The 15430-nt window shown below is 61.0% G+C and overlaps 1 protein-coding gene across 1 annotated transcript; it reads left to right on the top strand.

The window, feature by feature from the left end:
* Positions 1–354: 354 nt before the first annotated feature.
* On the top strand, positions 355–11438 carry TBC1D20 (TBC1 domain family member 20; the record flags this gene model as incomplete). The annotated part of the gene is made up of 8 exons (XM_084271574.1): positions 355–397; positions 2681–2866; positions 4036–4116; positions 6142–6328; positions 7083–7184; positions 8011–8152; positions 8827–9011; positions 9141–11438. 8 exons carry the CDS (start codon positions 355–357, stop codon positions 9394–9396), a joined length of 1182 nt encoding a protein of 393 aa, XP_084127700.1. The 3' UTR covers positions 9397–11438.
* Between the last annotated feature and the right edge of the window lie 3992 nt (positions 11439–15430).

The raw sequence follows: 15430 nt of genomic DNA, 5'->3' as shown, positions 1-15430 counted from the left end.
AGGGGATTAAACCCCCTTCCTCCCGGGCTGGCAGCAGCAGCGGCGGGCGCGCTGCCCCCCTGCCCGCGCTGGGAAGGAGCCGGGCCGGGCCGGGGCTCTGCCCCCAGCGCCCCTCGCCACGGGCACCCCGCGCATGCGTGACCGCGTGAGTCTTCCCGCCCACCGCCAACCTCGGGGAACTGCGCCTGCGCGTTAGGGCGTCGTGACGTGGCGCTCGCGCGCCGTCGCTTGACGGGCGGAGGGAGCGGGCGGGGGCGGGACGGGACCGGACGGAGCGCGGAGCCCCTAGCCCGGCCCGGGCCGGCCCGGCCCGGTCCGGTCTCCCTCCCGGCATGCGCCGAAGCGCTCGGGAACATGGCCCGGCGGAGCCCGCTGCGCAACGGTGTCGGCGGCCACGGTACGGGCTGAGCCGGGCCTAGCGGGCGGACGGGCGGTGGGCACCGATTCCTCTCAGGTGGGCAGGGGCTGGAGCGCCCCTTGCGGGTGCGGCCGCGCCCCCTAGCGGCGGGGCGGTACTCGGCGCTGCGCTCGGGGCCGTCCCGGCGGGAGGCGGGCGGGGGCCGCGACGGGGGGGTCCCGGGGCCCGAACCCTCCCGCGGCTCCGGACCCGTCCCGCAGCGGGGCAGCGCGCTCCCTCCCCGGCCAGGGGCAGGCGGGGAGCAGCCGCCGCCGGTGCCGCGGTTTGGCGCTGCCTGCCCGCAGGCCGGGCCCCGGAGCTCTCCGGGCCGCCCCTCCCGGCGGGGCCCTGCAGCAGCGCCGGGCCCGGCCTGGCCTCGCCGGGCACCGCGTAGCTGCCGGCGCTCGGTGCCCGCACGTTGCTCCGGCAGTGGGAGACGCGCAGCGCTGCGGCCCTGCCCCGGCCCCGCAGGGGCTGCGCTGGGCCAGGCAGGGAGCGCAGAACCGCCCCGCTCTCCGCCGGCCGGTCGGACCTTCGGCCCTGGGGCCGTTCGAGCCACGACAAGCGGCTGCGGTGAGCCCCTGCGCTGGCGGCTCCAGCTCCCCTCCAAAGCGCAGCCGGTGCCAGCAGCTCAGGCTTTGTGGGTGCAGGAGGAAAGGGTTTGAAACGCTCATTCTTCTCTGACGCCTCCAGCTGTTGCCCCCTGTGCACCTGAATAGTGTAACTGTTGGGGTGTTGGCTCCTGCCTTCACCTTACTCCTGAAGTACTCGTGTGTGGACAGGAGTTTCTGCTTCCTGAGGCTTTGTCTGCTCCTTCCCGAGGCTTCGGGTGTGTGAGAGCTCAGTGTGTGTGTGTTGCAGCACACAGGGAGCCAGCTGAGCAGAGCTGGTCGTGTCCAAACCCCGTCGCTTGCGCAAGGGGCAGAAAAGGAAATGAAATTCCAGTCACTGGGTGAGAGGTGGAAGCGTCAACATTACCAGGAACCTGGGCTTGGGAGGGGAGTTGGAGATCTGTCCTAGGCTGTCACAGCTTGTTTTCATCCAAAAAGTGTTCACAGAGGGTGCTGTGAGAAGGGGCAGTGGCTGCTGCTTGACCTGCTTGGCGTTGCTGTGTCTGAGCAGCCTGCTGTCCCACGCTGTCCCAGCGCTACCAGCCAGCCCCAGGAGCAGGGAGAGGGCTGGGGCAGTGCTGGAGATGCCACGTGTGCAGGGGAACGTGCTCCCTGAGTGGCTGCTGGGAGGGTGGGGTATGGAGAAATTCCTTTGAGTTGCTCCCACCCCAAATGCTACTTTGGGACACATCCCTTATCAAACAAATCCCGTTTGGATCCCAAGAGTAGTTGGGTCTGTGGAAAAAGCCTTTAGGTAAAGGCAGCATTTGCAGCCTCATCCTGTGCTCCAGCCCCACTGCTGCTCAGCAGAGCCTCCTCAGTGGAAACTCTTGCAGTGTGGGGTATCAGATGGCTCTCAGCAGCCGCTCCCCTTCCTCACGTGAGGCAGCGGTGACAAACACCGTGATGCAGTGTGAAATAGTGTCCTTTCCCAGCCCCCTGAGAAGCTCTCTTGTGTCCTGCCAGTGTGTTTAACCCATCTGAAGCCAAAGCACTGTGTGCTTTGTGTGTTACTCCCCTCCCTACCTGCCCCAAGTTCTTGTGCTCCAGTGGTGTTGGTTTCAAGCTGGCTGACCCCCACGCAGACAAATAGCTGGCTACTTTGTGTTTGCAATTCATTAGCTCTTCTATAATTACGTCCTCTCTTCTGACTGCTGCTGGCAGTGGAAACGCTCAGGCTTCTCCCTAGACCAGCTGCATCCCAGGGTTCCCAGGAACACAAAACCCTGGTCTTGGGAAGCCCTTGACACCGGAGCTGGCAGCTGCACACGCACTTCAGGGTGGCTTTGTGTGGCTGCTGCTGCCCTGCCTGGAGCTGTGAGCTGCTGGGGCCTGTGGGAGCTGAGGGCTCTGCTTGGGCAGTGCTGGCAGCTCCCATGCCACAAGGAGCAGCAGAGAGCACAGTGTCCCAGAGTGGGCCCAGCAGGGTTGATAGGCAAGTATTGGGGGTGCCCAGAGGGCACCATGAGGTGCCCCCAAGGCTGAGCCTGTGGAGATGGGGACAGTCAGCTCGTGAGTCAGTCCCCAGGGTCATCCCTACCCTGTCCCATGTCATCACCCTTGCTCTGTGTGACACGCTGTGGGTGTATTTTGCCCCCTCTGGTCAGAGTTGCTGCCCCCCTCCATGCGCTGGCACTGCCTGTCACCTCCCCTCTTTGCCATCTTCCTACAGACTTGGACTCTAAGCAGAAGAGAAAAGTGGCAAAAATCTACCAGGCTCTGAACAGCGACCCCATCGACGTGGCTGCGCTCAGGCGGATGGCGATCAGCAGATGGGGGCTCCTGACAGATGAGATCCGCTGCAAAGTGTGGCCAAAGCTGCTCAGTGTCAACACGGACGATCTGCCCCCCCTGCCAGGTACAGAACAGCCCTGTGAGCTCTGGGGTCAGGACAGGCTGGGGTCACCTGCTGGAGAGGAGCTCTGCGGAGAAGGACCTGGGGGTGCTGGTGGGTGACAGGGTGGCCACGAGCCAGCAGTGTGCCCTGGGGGCTGAGAGAGACAATGGGATCCTGGGGGCATCAGGAGGAGTGTGGGCAGCAGGTCACAGGAGGGGATCCTCCCCCTCTGCTCTGCCCTGGTCGGGCCCCACCTGGAGTGTTGTGTCCAGTTCTGGGCTCCCTGGGATCAACCAGCCAGGGATCTCCTGGAGAGAGTCCAGAGGAGGGACAGAGGTGATGAAGGGGCTGGAGCATCTCCCCTGTGAGGAAAGGCTGAGCGAGCTGGGGCTGTTCAGCCTGGAGAGAAGACAACTCAGGGGGGACCTTATTAATGTTTATCAATATCTGAAGGATGGGCTGCAGGGGGAAATGGGCAGCCCAGGTGTAGGTGAGGCATGAAGCACATGGGGGGGTTGGTCAGAGCAGAATCAGGGAAAATGTCCTTCCTGGTGAGGTACCTGTGTTGATTTTAAAGCTCTAAGCCCTGTAGCTTTTACAGTCACCATCCCTGGGATGTATTTTATTGTCCCTGAACCTGTTGAGAAGTGTGCATCCCCTCAGTCCAGGCAGCAGGTAGGTGATCAGAGCTGCTGGAAGGCAATGCTGAATTTCACAGGATCATGCAGATAGATCAGTGTGCCAGCAGAGGTCTATTTTTCTCTTGTAAGTATTCCATGCTCCCCATGGGTGAGGTTTTCTTTTCAATTATTTCTAGTTAAGAAACTATTCTTGGTGGTCTCCACAATGTATCATGCCTTGGTCCTGCTGAGTATGGCTTTGAATTCCCCAGCAAAATCACAGAGGCAGGATCTTCCAGGAGTGCTGGGAGTGGAGTCAGTTTGAGCATTTTAACCTGTGCTGTTTAAAGAAGTAATAGTCTTGTTTCCACCCCCTGAAGTGCTGCTGGAATGTGCAGCAGTGAAAGGGAGGGGACAGGGCTGGTGTCTGAGGCATGAGAGGGGGTACATGGAGTGGTGTGTCTGTGTGCAGCCTCCCCCTTCAGCAGGGTTCCTCTGGCTCCCTCCCACTGCCCCATTCCCAGCCCCTTTGCACTGCTCTCTGTTCATCACCCCCCTTTCTCTCCTCAGGAAAGGAGCTGCGGGAGGACAATAAGGATTACCAGCAGGTGTTGCTGGACGTGCGGCGCTCGCTGCGCCGCTTCCCACCAGGTGAGAGGGGCTTCCCCTGGTCCAGCTCTGCAGGGGGGAGGTCTGTGCCACGGGGCTCCCTCCTGCCTCACGCCTCACTCGAGGGGTGCAGGAGGATGGGCATTCTGGTGCTGCCAGAGCCTGACTTCTGGGAAGCCTTGTCCTTGTAAGCTCACAGCAGCTTCTTTGGAAGGGCGATGGGATCCTGGGCTCCATCAGCAGAGGGGTGGCAGCAGGGACAGGGAGGGGATTGTCCCTCTCTGCTCTGCCCTCCCCAGCTGGAGTCCTGTGTCCAGAGCTGGGGCCCAACACAAGGAAGATGTGGGGCTGGTGGAGAGGGGTCAGAGGAGCCACAGGGATGCTCAGAGGGCTGGAGCAGCTCCCCTATGGAGAGAGGCTGAGGGAGCTGGGCTGGTTCAGCCTGGAGAAGAGAAGGCTGTGGGGGGACCTCACTGCAGCCTTCCAGTCCCTGAAGGGAGCAGAGGAACAGGAGGGGAATCAGCTTGTTAAAGGGCAGAGACTGGCAGGACAAGGGGGATGGAGTGAAGCTGAAGGAAGGAAGGGTTAAATTGGATATTAGGGGGAAGTTCTTTGCAGAGAGAGTGGTGAGGGGCTGGAACAGGCTGCCCAGAGAGGGGGTGGGTGCCCCATCCCTGGGGGTGTTCAAGGCCAGGTTGGCTGCGGCCCTGGGCAACCTTGTGTAGCTCCAGGCCTGGAGGTTGATGTCCCTGCCTGTGGCAGGGGGTTGGAGCTCTGTGACCCTTGGGGTCCCTTCCATCCCAGCCCAGTCTGGGATTCTATGATTCTTCATGCAGAGGAGCCATTCTTCTCTATCTGCTCCCTTCAGCTGCATGACTTGTTCTTGCTGTGGCTCTTCCAGCTTCCCCCAGCTCCACTGAGCCCCTCTGCCAGCAGGGCAGTACCAGTGAACAGTTGCAGCACAGAGAGGCCTGGACCCTGTGTGCCCCTCTCCTGTGAGCAGGGTGAGATTAGGATAAAAGGAGTGCTTGAGAAATGTACCATTTGTTTCAGTTTATTTTAGCCCATGGTCTGGCTCAGGGGCATGAAAGGCAGGTTTGTCAGTGCCTAGAACAATTTCTGCCATAAAACAGTCTCAAAATGTGTGTTTTGCACCAAATTTAAGAGAACCCTAAACCTTGAGAAGCAAAATGGTTTTGCTGTTGTTCAGCTCTGATGGGTGGTTGGTGCCTTGTGCTATTTATAAAGCATTTAATCCAGCAGCTATCTAACTGCAGAGCAGTCGTTATTTCTGGCCAGAATCTGCTTCCCCCTTCTGCTCCCTTTATTTTGCATAAACAGTTGGTTCCCTCTGATCCTCTTCCCAGTGCAGACTCTGCTCCTGAAGGGTCTGCTAGTAGGGATTTTGTTTTGCCCTTGAATGGCAGAGTCCTCCCTATTTTTAGACTCATTAAGGAAACGAGGAAAGGAGAACTTTGTCATTGCAGGATCTCCACTGGGACTTTCTGCTTGGCCTTTGAGTGTTTTATCTGTTGACAGGGACTGCCAGGAACCAGCTGCAGCTGTGTGTGGCAGCAGCAGTGTTTGTCCTGTGGCATCCTGGCCCTCAGCATGTGTCATCAGCAGGGGACCGGTGATACCAAGCAGTGGTGGTGGAAGCCTCACAGTCTGATGTGGCTGGTGTGGTTTCTGTGGAAATGGGTCCTGGTTGATTTTTGTCAAGCTCCTGGGAAATGACAAGTTATGAAAACATCCTGGGTGTGCAGAGCCACTCACTGCTGGGCACACAGCAGCAAAGCCTGCTCCTGTCCCCCAGCCTGCCTGCCTTGCTGGTGGGGACGCTGCAGCTCCACAGATGAAATAGTGTCACAATTGCTGGCTTCCCCTGGGCCATCAGGGTTTGGGGTGGGGGCAGCATTAGGGGTGTTTCTTCTGCTAGTTTTACACACCCTGCCTCCCCTCTGCACCTTGGGATCGGGCAGGTTGGTGAGTGCACAGGTCCTCTCCCTGAGTACTGCAGCTGCTCCCACACAGCCCATCCCACTGGCCCTGGTTGTGTCCTCACAGGGATGCCCGATGACCAGAGGGAAGGCTTGCAGGAGGACCTCATCGACATCATCCTCCACGTCCTCAAGCGCAACCCCCAGCTGCACTACTACCAGGGCTACCATGACATCGTGGTCACCTTCCTGCTGGTGGTGGGGGACAGGCTGGCCACAGCTCTGGTGGAAAAGCTCTCCACACATCATCTCAGGTACTCACCTGATGCCCGTGCAGATGGGGCCGGCCTGGAAGGGGAGTCTGGAGGGCAGAGCCTTGGGTTACACCCTCTACCTGTCACACCTGTACCCAGAGGGGTGTTGCGAGAGCGCAGCGTGACCGCGGTGACACGTGGCTCTGCAGGGAGCTGTGCTCTGGGGAAGGGATAATTGAAGCCTGTCAGTTCATTTGTAGCATCTCTTGAAGTTGGAAAAGCCAAGGCACATGCATTATTCATAGTTCCCTGGCTGGCTGTGCTGTCGGGGCCTCTCTGGCTCCTTGGGGGCTGGCTCCACACGCTGCCTTCCACTTGCCTGATACAGCCCTGGGCAGTTTTACACTGAAGCAGTGGCCTGTACAACCAGCACCCTGAGCTCCTGTGTCAAATGACTCTCCTGTGTGCTGCAGAGTGGTTTGGAGGGATTCTCCATCCTCTCCCAGATGGGGAGTTAGGTTTTGGGTGCTGGAAATGCTTTACAGCTCATGCAAATGCTGCAGCAAAATAAGTAGTGTCAGCTGACACCAGCAGGATTGTCTGGGCACAGGTTTTCTGTGCAGATCAGCCCTGTGTGTCCCAGACAAGCAGGAAGGAGGCTGTCCCAAATAGACAGATTTCCTTGGGGCTGGGGTCCACCCTGCCAGCAAAGCTGTTGATTGCAAGTACCTTTATCTACCTTCTGGCTGCCTCCCTGGAGGGACACTTCACTGGTGTCGTTGCTTAACAGAGCTGCTTGTCATTCTTTCCTCAGGGATTTTATGGACCCAACGATGGACAACACCAAGCACATTCTAAGTTACCTGATGCCCATCATAGACCAGGTGAACCCTGAGGTGCATGACTTCATGCAGAGGTATGCAGATGTTCCCCCTCAGCTCTCCCTGCCAGCCTCACTTACTGTTCAGGGGGCTGTGTGCACTGCAGTGGCTGTCTCAGAGCGGGCTGACAGCTGACCCACAGCAGACAGTAATGCTCCAGAGCCATTCAGCACTTTGCTTCTGAACAGACCCAATCCTGCACTGCCTGTTCTGAGCAGTTTTACATGGTGCCATGAGGTCTGCAGTCTGTATGGAAAGGCTGGGGGGTTGTGGACTGTGTTCTATAAACCAGCTACAGCCCCTTCACACACACGGTTTTGTGGCTGCTGTCACCTTGTGGTTTGTTGCTGCTTCTGGGGGTAATTCTCAGGTTGTGCAACAGGGACACATGGGTGTAACCTGGGCAGAATAAAGCAGAAGCAGGAGGGTAAAGTGGGAAAGTTCAGTCCAGAGTCCTTCCCTGGGCAAGTGGCTCTGTTACATTTCACAGCCAGGGTGACTTTGGGTGTGGAGCTTGATTAGAAACTCCCACAAACTGGTTAAACCTTTGGGCTGGAAAAGAATCTGAAAAGTTAACTCTGGTGCAGGACTTTTGGGTGTCCTCAAGCCAGCGTGCCACACAGTGACACGTTCAGGTTCTCCTGAAAGCAGAGCCTGTGCTGTGGGCTGCACTGGGTGTGAAACGAGTGGTGTCAGAGCCGCAGGTCGTGGCTGTGGGCGGAACTCGGAACGCTCTGCCGACAGCCAGCTGTGTCTCCCCTCCCATGGAAGTGCAGCACAGGGATCCATCCCCTGGGAGCATTTCAGCACTGATCCTGAGCTGCTGGCAGTGACTGCCCTAACAGCACCTTCTCTCTGCAGCGCGGAGGTGGGCACCATCTTCGCTCTCAGCTGGCTGATCACCTGGTTCGGGCACGTCCTGTCCGACTTCAGGCACGTCGTGCGATTATACGACTTCTTCCTGGCTTGCCACCCACTCATGCCCATTTATTTTGCTGCTGTGGTAGGTATCAGCCAGTGATGGGGGTTAACTGAACTCTTGTGAGGTGCTGCTAGTCTGGGGCTGCATGGAGGGGAGGGGGGACTGGCAAACCCTGTCCCTGGCTGCACCCGGTTGCGCAGTGGCCCCCAAAGCCAGTGATGTGCTTGGTGGTGGTGGAGAGCAGGTGGGATCCAGGGTTGTTTGACACAACCTGGGGGTGTCCAGATCTTCAGTCTGTTCTAGTTCAGTGCCATGGAGGCAGCGTTTCTTTGCTGTTATGTGCTGGGCACTTGCTCAGTGCTGGGGAGCCACTCAGGCTGGGGACAGCCCTGTGCCGTGCATCCCTCTGCCCTTTCTCCTATGAGGGGAGGTATGAACGAATCTCTGAGAGCAAGTCATGGAGTCAAGGCCTGCTGAGGTTCTGCTTGGGTTTCTGACCTGCTGGTAGCAGGTTCTGCTCAGAAGACAGATGTAAGTACCCAGAAAGGGGTTTCCTGTGTCCTCAGAGTCTTAGGAAGCTTTTGGCATTTCTTTTCCCAGAGGGGACGTGCTTCACTGCAGTGTGTCCCCTGAGGCAGGGCAGGTCCTTCAGCTGGAAGTGAAATGTTTCTCTTCTGTGTGTGAAGTGGCAGTGGGTGACAGGGAGCTGTCCCTGCTTTCTGGCTGTCCCTCAGTGCTCTTGCTCCTCTCTGCAGATCGTGCTGTACCGGAAGCAGGAAGTTTTGGACTGTGAGTGCGACATGGCATCTGTCCACCACCTCTTGTCCCAGATTCCACAGGACCTTCCCTATGAGACTCTGATCAGCAGAGCTGGGGACCTTTTTGTCCAGTTCCCACCGTCTGAACTTGCCAGGGAGGTAGCCCAGCAGCAGGCTGAACGGTGAGTGCAGGTCACCCCACGTGTGTTCCGTACATCCCCTTGCTTCCTCATGGAGACCTTCCTCCCTGGCAGGAGGCTTGTCCCAGAGCCGAGCCAGGGACGCTCCTTGACCGGTTCCTCCTCTTGCAGAACTGCAGCTTCCACTTTTAAGGACTTTGAGCTGGCGTCAGTGCAGCAGAGACCAGACACTGTGTTGAGGCAGCGCTTCAGGGAACGGCCCCGAGGGGAGGAACGGACAAAATCCATCTCCACAAAGCCCAGGACCAACCGCCTTGTCAAGCTGGTGGTGATGGGGCTGACAGTGGCTCTGGGAGCAGCTGCCCTGGCCGTGGTGAAGAGCGCGCTGGAGTGGGCACCCAAGTTTGAACTGCAGATCTTCCCCTGAGGCCAGAGGAAGAGCCTTCCCTGTCACCACGTCCTTCCCTGGCAGGAGGGGCTGCTGTTGGATGAAAGGATGTGTCTGGAAACCACCTCCCTGGAGATTATTTTTTATTCTTCCTGCATCCAATGACACTTTTGGCCTTTGCAGCAGAGACTGGTGGGAACCAGCCCAGCAGGATTGTTCCCCACACTGATGCTCACCTTGTTCTTTCCTCCCCGTACAGGGGGGAGCAGATGGGCAGTGCCACCCTCTCGTGAGGAACTGGAGGGGTGGGGGAGTCGGGCTCTTCAGGCTGGGCACAGGTGGGTACAAGTGGAGAGCTGCCTGTGGGCTCTGCCAAAGTGATCCCCCATTCTCTGTCAGGGGTAATGAGTGGGGGTGAGGACAGATCCTCACCTGGAGGAGAGTGCCATGGCAAGGTTTGGCCTGGGTGTGTGCCCATGTGGGGGCAGGAAGCTGCTGAAGAAGAGGAGAACCCTCTGGCTCTGCATCATTCTCATGTGCAGGCTGCTGGCGCTCCTCACCCCTGTGTTCAGCTTCAGGTGTGGTCCAGCCCTTCCCTTTCCTACAGGTAACCTCTGACTAGAGCCAAACCTTTCACAAACCCCTGCCATGAGGTTGTCTGCAGTGTGTCACACTCCTTGGCTCCTTTTGTTTCCTCACCTTTGTGGCCTGATCTGTTTAGAGGAGAGAAGGACAGGGGACAGGACCCCCAGGACTGCCAGAGGGAGCTTGGCTCTCTGTTGCTGGGTCCTTTGCTGGCAGTAGCGTGGTCATATCACAGGTCAGGGAGGTGAGAAAGAGTGTCACTTGCCCTGCCTGAGCTGTGTACTGTCATGTGTCACCCCAGGAGTTAGCAGCACCCTAAACACTCGTTGCAGACTTCTGCAGCTCTGGAAGCAGGCTGTGATGCAGAGAAAGGCTTTTTCCACCTTGTGGAACACTTTGCACAGGACAGAAGTCGCTGCAATAGGAAGTCTTGTCTTAAATCTCTCCCATGAGCTGATCAGACTTCAGTGTCACCCCTCAGAGTAACACCAGTGAGGGATTTCCCAGAAAGGCCACCTCCCCTTGCCCCACCCAGCCCCAGTAACTGTCCCAGCACTCCCTGTCCTTCAGCCTGAGCAGCGGGTCCCACTGAGACGAAGCCAACAGACACTCTATGCCTCTACCTCTCCCCTGAGCTGCTAAAGCCTCCCACAAGTGCCCTTACCTGCCCCTTCCAGCCCCCATCCCGCTCCCCTGCCGTGCCCTGTGCTGCACACCTGAGAGTCGGGTGTTGGTTGAAGAGTGAAGAGATTTCTGGATAGAGAAGAGAACTTGTGCCCTGCCAAGCTCAGCAGCCGCCTGTCCCAGCCCCCTGCCCCTCAGTTCATCACCAACTCTGTGTGAGTCCTGGGCTGCCCTGTCCCTTGGAGGGGCTGTGCCTGTCAGGCAGCTGGGCTAGCCAGGGGGGTGTGGGCAGTCGTCATGTCTGACCTGTGTTTCCCTGAGGCTCTGAGCAGTTTCCTTTGGCTCCACAGCCAGAAGCTGGGGCGGGTGAACCCACAGGGGCAGGACAGAGACCAGTTCCCTCTGCGCTTCCCCGGCACCAGCAGCTGGCTCATCCCAGGGCTGCCCCTGCTGTTTGTGAGGGGTTTCCTCTCCCAGAGGCAGGTTCTGGCCCTCAGCACCTCCCCAGGGCAGCGGGGGCAGAGGGCTGGCTGATTTAGCACTTTAGACACTCATGGCACAGGAGAGTCTGTCTGGTGGCTGCGGTGAACTCGGGCTGCTGCCAGAGGTCCTGGGACCCCTCTGTACACTCCCCCGCTGCCCCAAAGGAGGGGATGGCTGGAGCCCACCATGGGGGGAAGCCCCTGCGAGCCCCCCACACTCCCTGGCCGTGATGCACTTTAGTTCTTGTGTTGTCCCCAGGGGAGGAAGGGCTGGGGAGGAGCCGGTTGCTTTGGGTGCTTCAGTTCCTCTGTACAAAGACTTACACACACCCGTGTAAATGCAGATTTGTACAAACCTTACAACTGTAAAATAAACAGTTACTAAACACACCTCTCCCTCCTCCTGGCCCAGGAGGGGACCAGAGGGGACCAGACCTGCTCTCCTGGCACGATGCAGCCAGGACATCCCTGTGGTCACCACCCCAGGCGGCCTCACGCCGGCAGCCCCGGGGGGAAGAGGAGCAGGAGAGGAGCCAAAGGGCTCCTGCGTGCCCCGGTTGCTGTTCTCCTCCCATCTGCCAACCTCTGGGCCAGCGCCAGGGCTCCACGTGCCGTTGGCTCTCCAGCACCTTCCCCTATCCCCAGCGGAGCGGGGCTGGAAACACCCTGACCTCCCGGCCCCTTCCGCACCCGGCAGCCCGAGGAGACCCTGGGCACGGTGCCCATCAGGCATCCTTCAGCATCCTTCAGCATCCTTCAGCATCCTTCAGCATCCTTCAGCCGCCGGGCACGCTCTGCTGAGCCAGGGTGCCACGGCCACCTTCCCGGGGCTGGGAACGGCAGCAGGAGGCCCTGGCAGTGTTTACAGCATCAGCCCCCGGGGTTATTTTTAGTTCCCTGTGGCTTCCTCTCTGGGAGCGATTTTCTCAGCAGCACTCAAAGCCCTTGGGGAGGAACAGGCAGGGAGAGGCCCAGGGGCTGTGAGGGGCTGCTGGGGGCTCAGTGGGGTTTGGAAGGGGCAGAGGGGAGGCCAGGCTGAGATCTTACAGCAGAGGGAAGCCTGGGGAGCCAGCAAAGCACCTTTCCTTGCGTGATGTGTCTTTGTTACTGCGTTAATGAGGTGCCCTGCCCGGGGTCTGGACAGCCCCCCACCAGCTGCAGCCCCCCACCAGCTGCAGCCCCCCACCTGCCAGCCCAGAGCTGCTCCCTGCTCTTCCCAGGCACAGCCAGGCCCTGACTTAGGACGCTGTGGGCAGAGAGAGCAGCCCTCAAGGAAATGCCACACGCCTTTTATTTACCCAGGAAGGGCACAAAGAGGGCAAGGGGGGGCTCTGCAAGTACCTGTGTCCCTCCCAGGTGCTGTGGCATGGATGCAGCCTGGCACGCTGGGCACAGCTTGGCACAGCTCAGCAGCGTGCTGAGGGCAGGGGCTACGGGGGGGGGGGGTGACCACCCCAAATTCCCCCCACGCCTCTTCTTGGTTGTTGCAGCTCTGGCAGCAGCACAGCACCTGGTCCTGCCAAGGTGGGGGTCCTGCCAAGGTGAGGGGGTCCTGCCAAGGTGGGGGGGTCCTGCCAAGGTGGGGGTCCTGCCAAGGTGGGGGTCCTGCAAGGTGGGGAGTCCTGCCAAGGTGGGGGTCCTGCAAGGGGGGGGGGGGTCCTGCAAGGCATGGGGTCCTTCCAGGGCAGGGGGTCCAGCGCCAGGAGCTGGCAGTGCACACCCAGCCCTCCCAGCAGCATCCCAGTCTGGCAGCTGCATCGTGCCACAGCTGATAGCTGCAGTGCCAGGCCCTGGAGCCCTCCCCTCCTCTTCCTCCTCTGCTCACCAGCACCTCTGGACATGGAACCACGCAGTGCTTCCTCCCCATCTTCTTCAAGGAGCACCTGCCCACACCAGAGCGTGTGGGGTGGATGGACTTGGCCTGGGGCAGGGGCAGCCTGATCCTACAGATCCCTGTGGGATGTCCAGCCCAACCCCCTGGGGCAGCAGTCAGGGGGTCACTGGGGGCACAGGGGTTTCAGCCTTGCTGGCTGGGGGCTGTCCTGTGGCTCCAGGCTGGATCCGGGCTGGGCTCAGCAGGTGTCCCACCCCATCCTGCCCCTCCCTGCTGTGGCTGATGTCACTGGGAGCCCAATTGCAACACCCCTGGCCCAGCTCCCCTGTCCTGCATCCCCCTCCCACGTCCCCAGGCAGGCTCACCCTGCCCACACCCCACTTACCTCTGGGATGACCTTCCCTGTCCCAGGGCCATGTCCCCCAGCAGTCCCTCTGCTGTCCCTGTGTCCGGGAGGGGTCCCACAGCACCCTCCACCAGCATCAGTGCACCCCCGATCCACCCTCCTCCCAGGGACTTGGGGTGGGGATGGCGGGGGGGGGGGGGGGGGGGGCTGTGCCGGGCTGGGGGGGAGAGGGCAGAGTGTGCTGAGCGCCTGGGACCTGCCGCTGCCCCGGGGCGCTGGCGAGACCCCCTGAGCAGCCGCTGGGAGGGACTCCAGGCAGGAGCCTGGTCCATGGCTGGGGCTGCGGGGCCACCATCGCTGTCCCCACTGCTCTGGGATTGGGGTCGGGGCACCCCAGGGCCTGGGGCGCTGTTGGGCGCTGCTCCAGAGCGGGTGCAGCCCAAAGGGCTCTGGGGGGGCGGGGGGGAGGTGTCACTGCAGCACGGACACCCCCGGACACCCCCATCCCCGCCCCCCGGCCCAGGGCGGGGACCGGCGGTACCCGGGGATGCTCCAGGCTCCCCTTGTTGCCGTGGCAACAGCTGCGGGCGGGGATGGGGGTGTGACGCAAGCAGTGCGTGCCCCCCGTAGCCCTCCCCGCACCCTCCCGCGGGGCCGGATTAGCACCCCCCGCCCCCCGTCCCTTCCCTGCGGGCTGAGCCGAGCCGGAGGCGCTGCCGGGGCTGCCCCCAGCCCCCCCCCCCAGCCCCCCCCCGGCGCCGTGGGGCTGCGTGTGCACGGAGCGGGCACAGCAGCGGCGTGCGCAGTGCGGGGCACACGCACAGCACCGGCGTGCGCAGCCACACGCGTGTGCATCCCCCCCCCCCACCCCTCCCCACGCACACACAGGCAGGCGGGGCCCACGCACGCGCTCTGCACGCCGCCGGGTGCGGGCACACGCGCAGGGAGATGCACACGCGTGTGCACACACACTCACACCCTCCCCAGCAGCCTGACACGGCTCCCAGGCAACGCCCGGCAAGGGTGAACCCTCCCCCGGGGAAGGGTCAGCACGGGACCCCCCGGGACCCAGGGCTCAGGGTGGGAGCTGTGGGGTGGGGTGGGAGCAGAGGGTCAGGGTGGGACCCGGTGGAGCACAGCGGGAGCCTGTGGATCACGGTGGGAGCTGGGTACTGGCCACTGGGAACCCCCCACACCCTTGGGAACCCCGTTCTCTGGGGGACCCCAAATTCCTTTATGAGCCCCACATCTCCCTCGGAGCCCCCCCCCAGCCCCTGGGGAGGAGCGAGACGGCGCAGGAGGAGCCGGAGCCGTGGGCAACAGACCAACACACTTTATTCCACAGTCACAACAGTCAGGATAACCACCAGCCGAGCTGCTGCGGAGCCGGCCACACCGCACCCCCGGGCCGGGCGGGGGGCCGGGGCTGCCCCTCGGCTACGAGCCTATTTCTCCAAGACAACAGATACAGGAACCCTTCCACTAACACGACACTACAAAGGTGACCCCGAGCGCTGGCGCCCGTCCGAAGGCTGCGCCGGGGCCCCACCAGCTCCGGGGGCCCCCGGCCCACTCGGCCGCCGCCGGGGCAGCTTCTTCCTGAGAGAGGTTTGGTTTATTTTTCATTATTCATTTATTATTTATTATTATTATTATTCTTAGTGGCTTGGTCTGGAGTGATGACGGGATGTCGCACGCGCACGCACACACGCTCGCACACGCATGCCAGCCAGCACCGGGCAGCGGGGGGGCGCAGCGGGAGGGGACCACACGCTGGGGAGGGGGGTGGGGAACGGGGGTCTCTAAGCACTACAACCACACGGCACAGAAAATCCACCACTGTCCACAACGGTTCTCCCCCTGACAAACACACCCAGCGAGTCTCGAGGAGTGGGGGGGAAGAGGGGAACGGGGATGGGGGGGTAGGGGATGGGGACGAAGCGGATGGTGTTGTGCTTGTGGCCGGGGGTGAGGTTTGGGGGGGACACACACACTCACACCCCGGCTCTGGCTCCGGTTCTGGCACTGACCCAGAACCTGCTCCTGAGGAAATGTTTCGCCTGAGGGTGCGTGGAGGGAGCACCCTGGCCCGTGGGCGATGCACAGCACGTGGCGGCCGCGTGCCCCGAGAAGGCACCGAGGTGCTGGGTGAGATCTGTGCGCATCAGAGACACCCCCCCTGGAGCCACAGAACCCCACGGG

The sequence above is a fragment of the Gallinula chloropus genome, assembly GCF_964237585.1.
Source record: "Gallinula chloropus genome assembly, chromosome: 16".
In the NCBI taxonomy this organism is placed as follows: domain Eukaryota; kingdom Metazoa; phylum Chordata; class Aves; order Gruiformes; family Rallidae; genus Gallinula; species Gallinula chloropus.
Note: the sequence above shows the minus strand (reverse complement) of the source record. Positions and strands in the feature narration are given on the sequence as shown.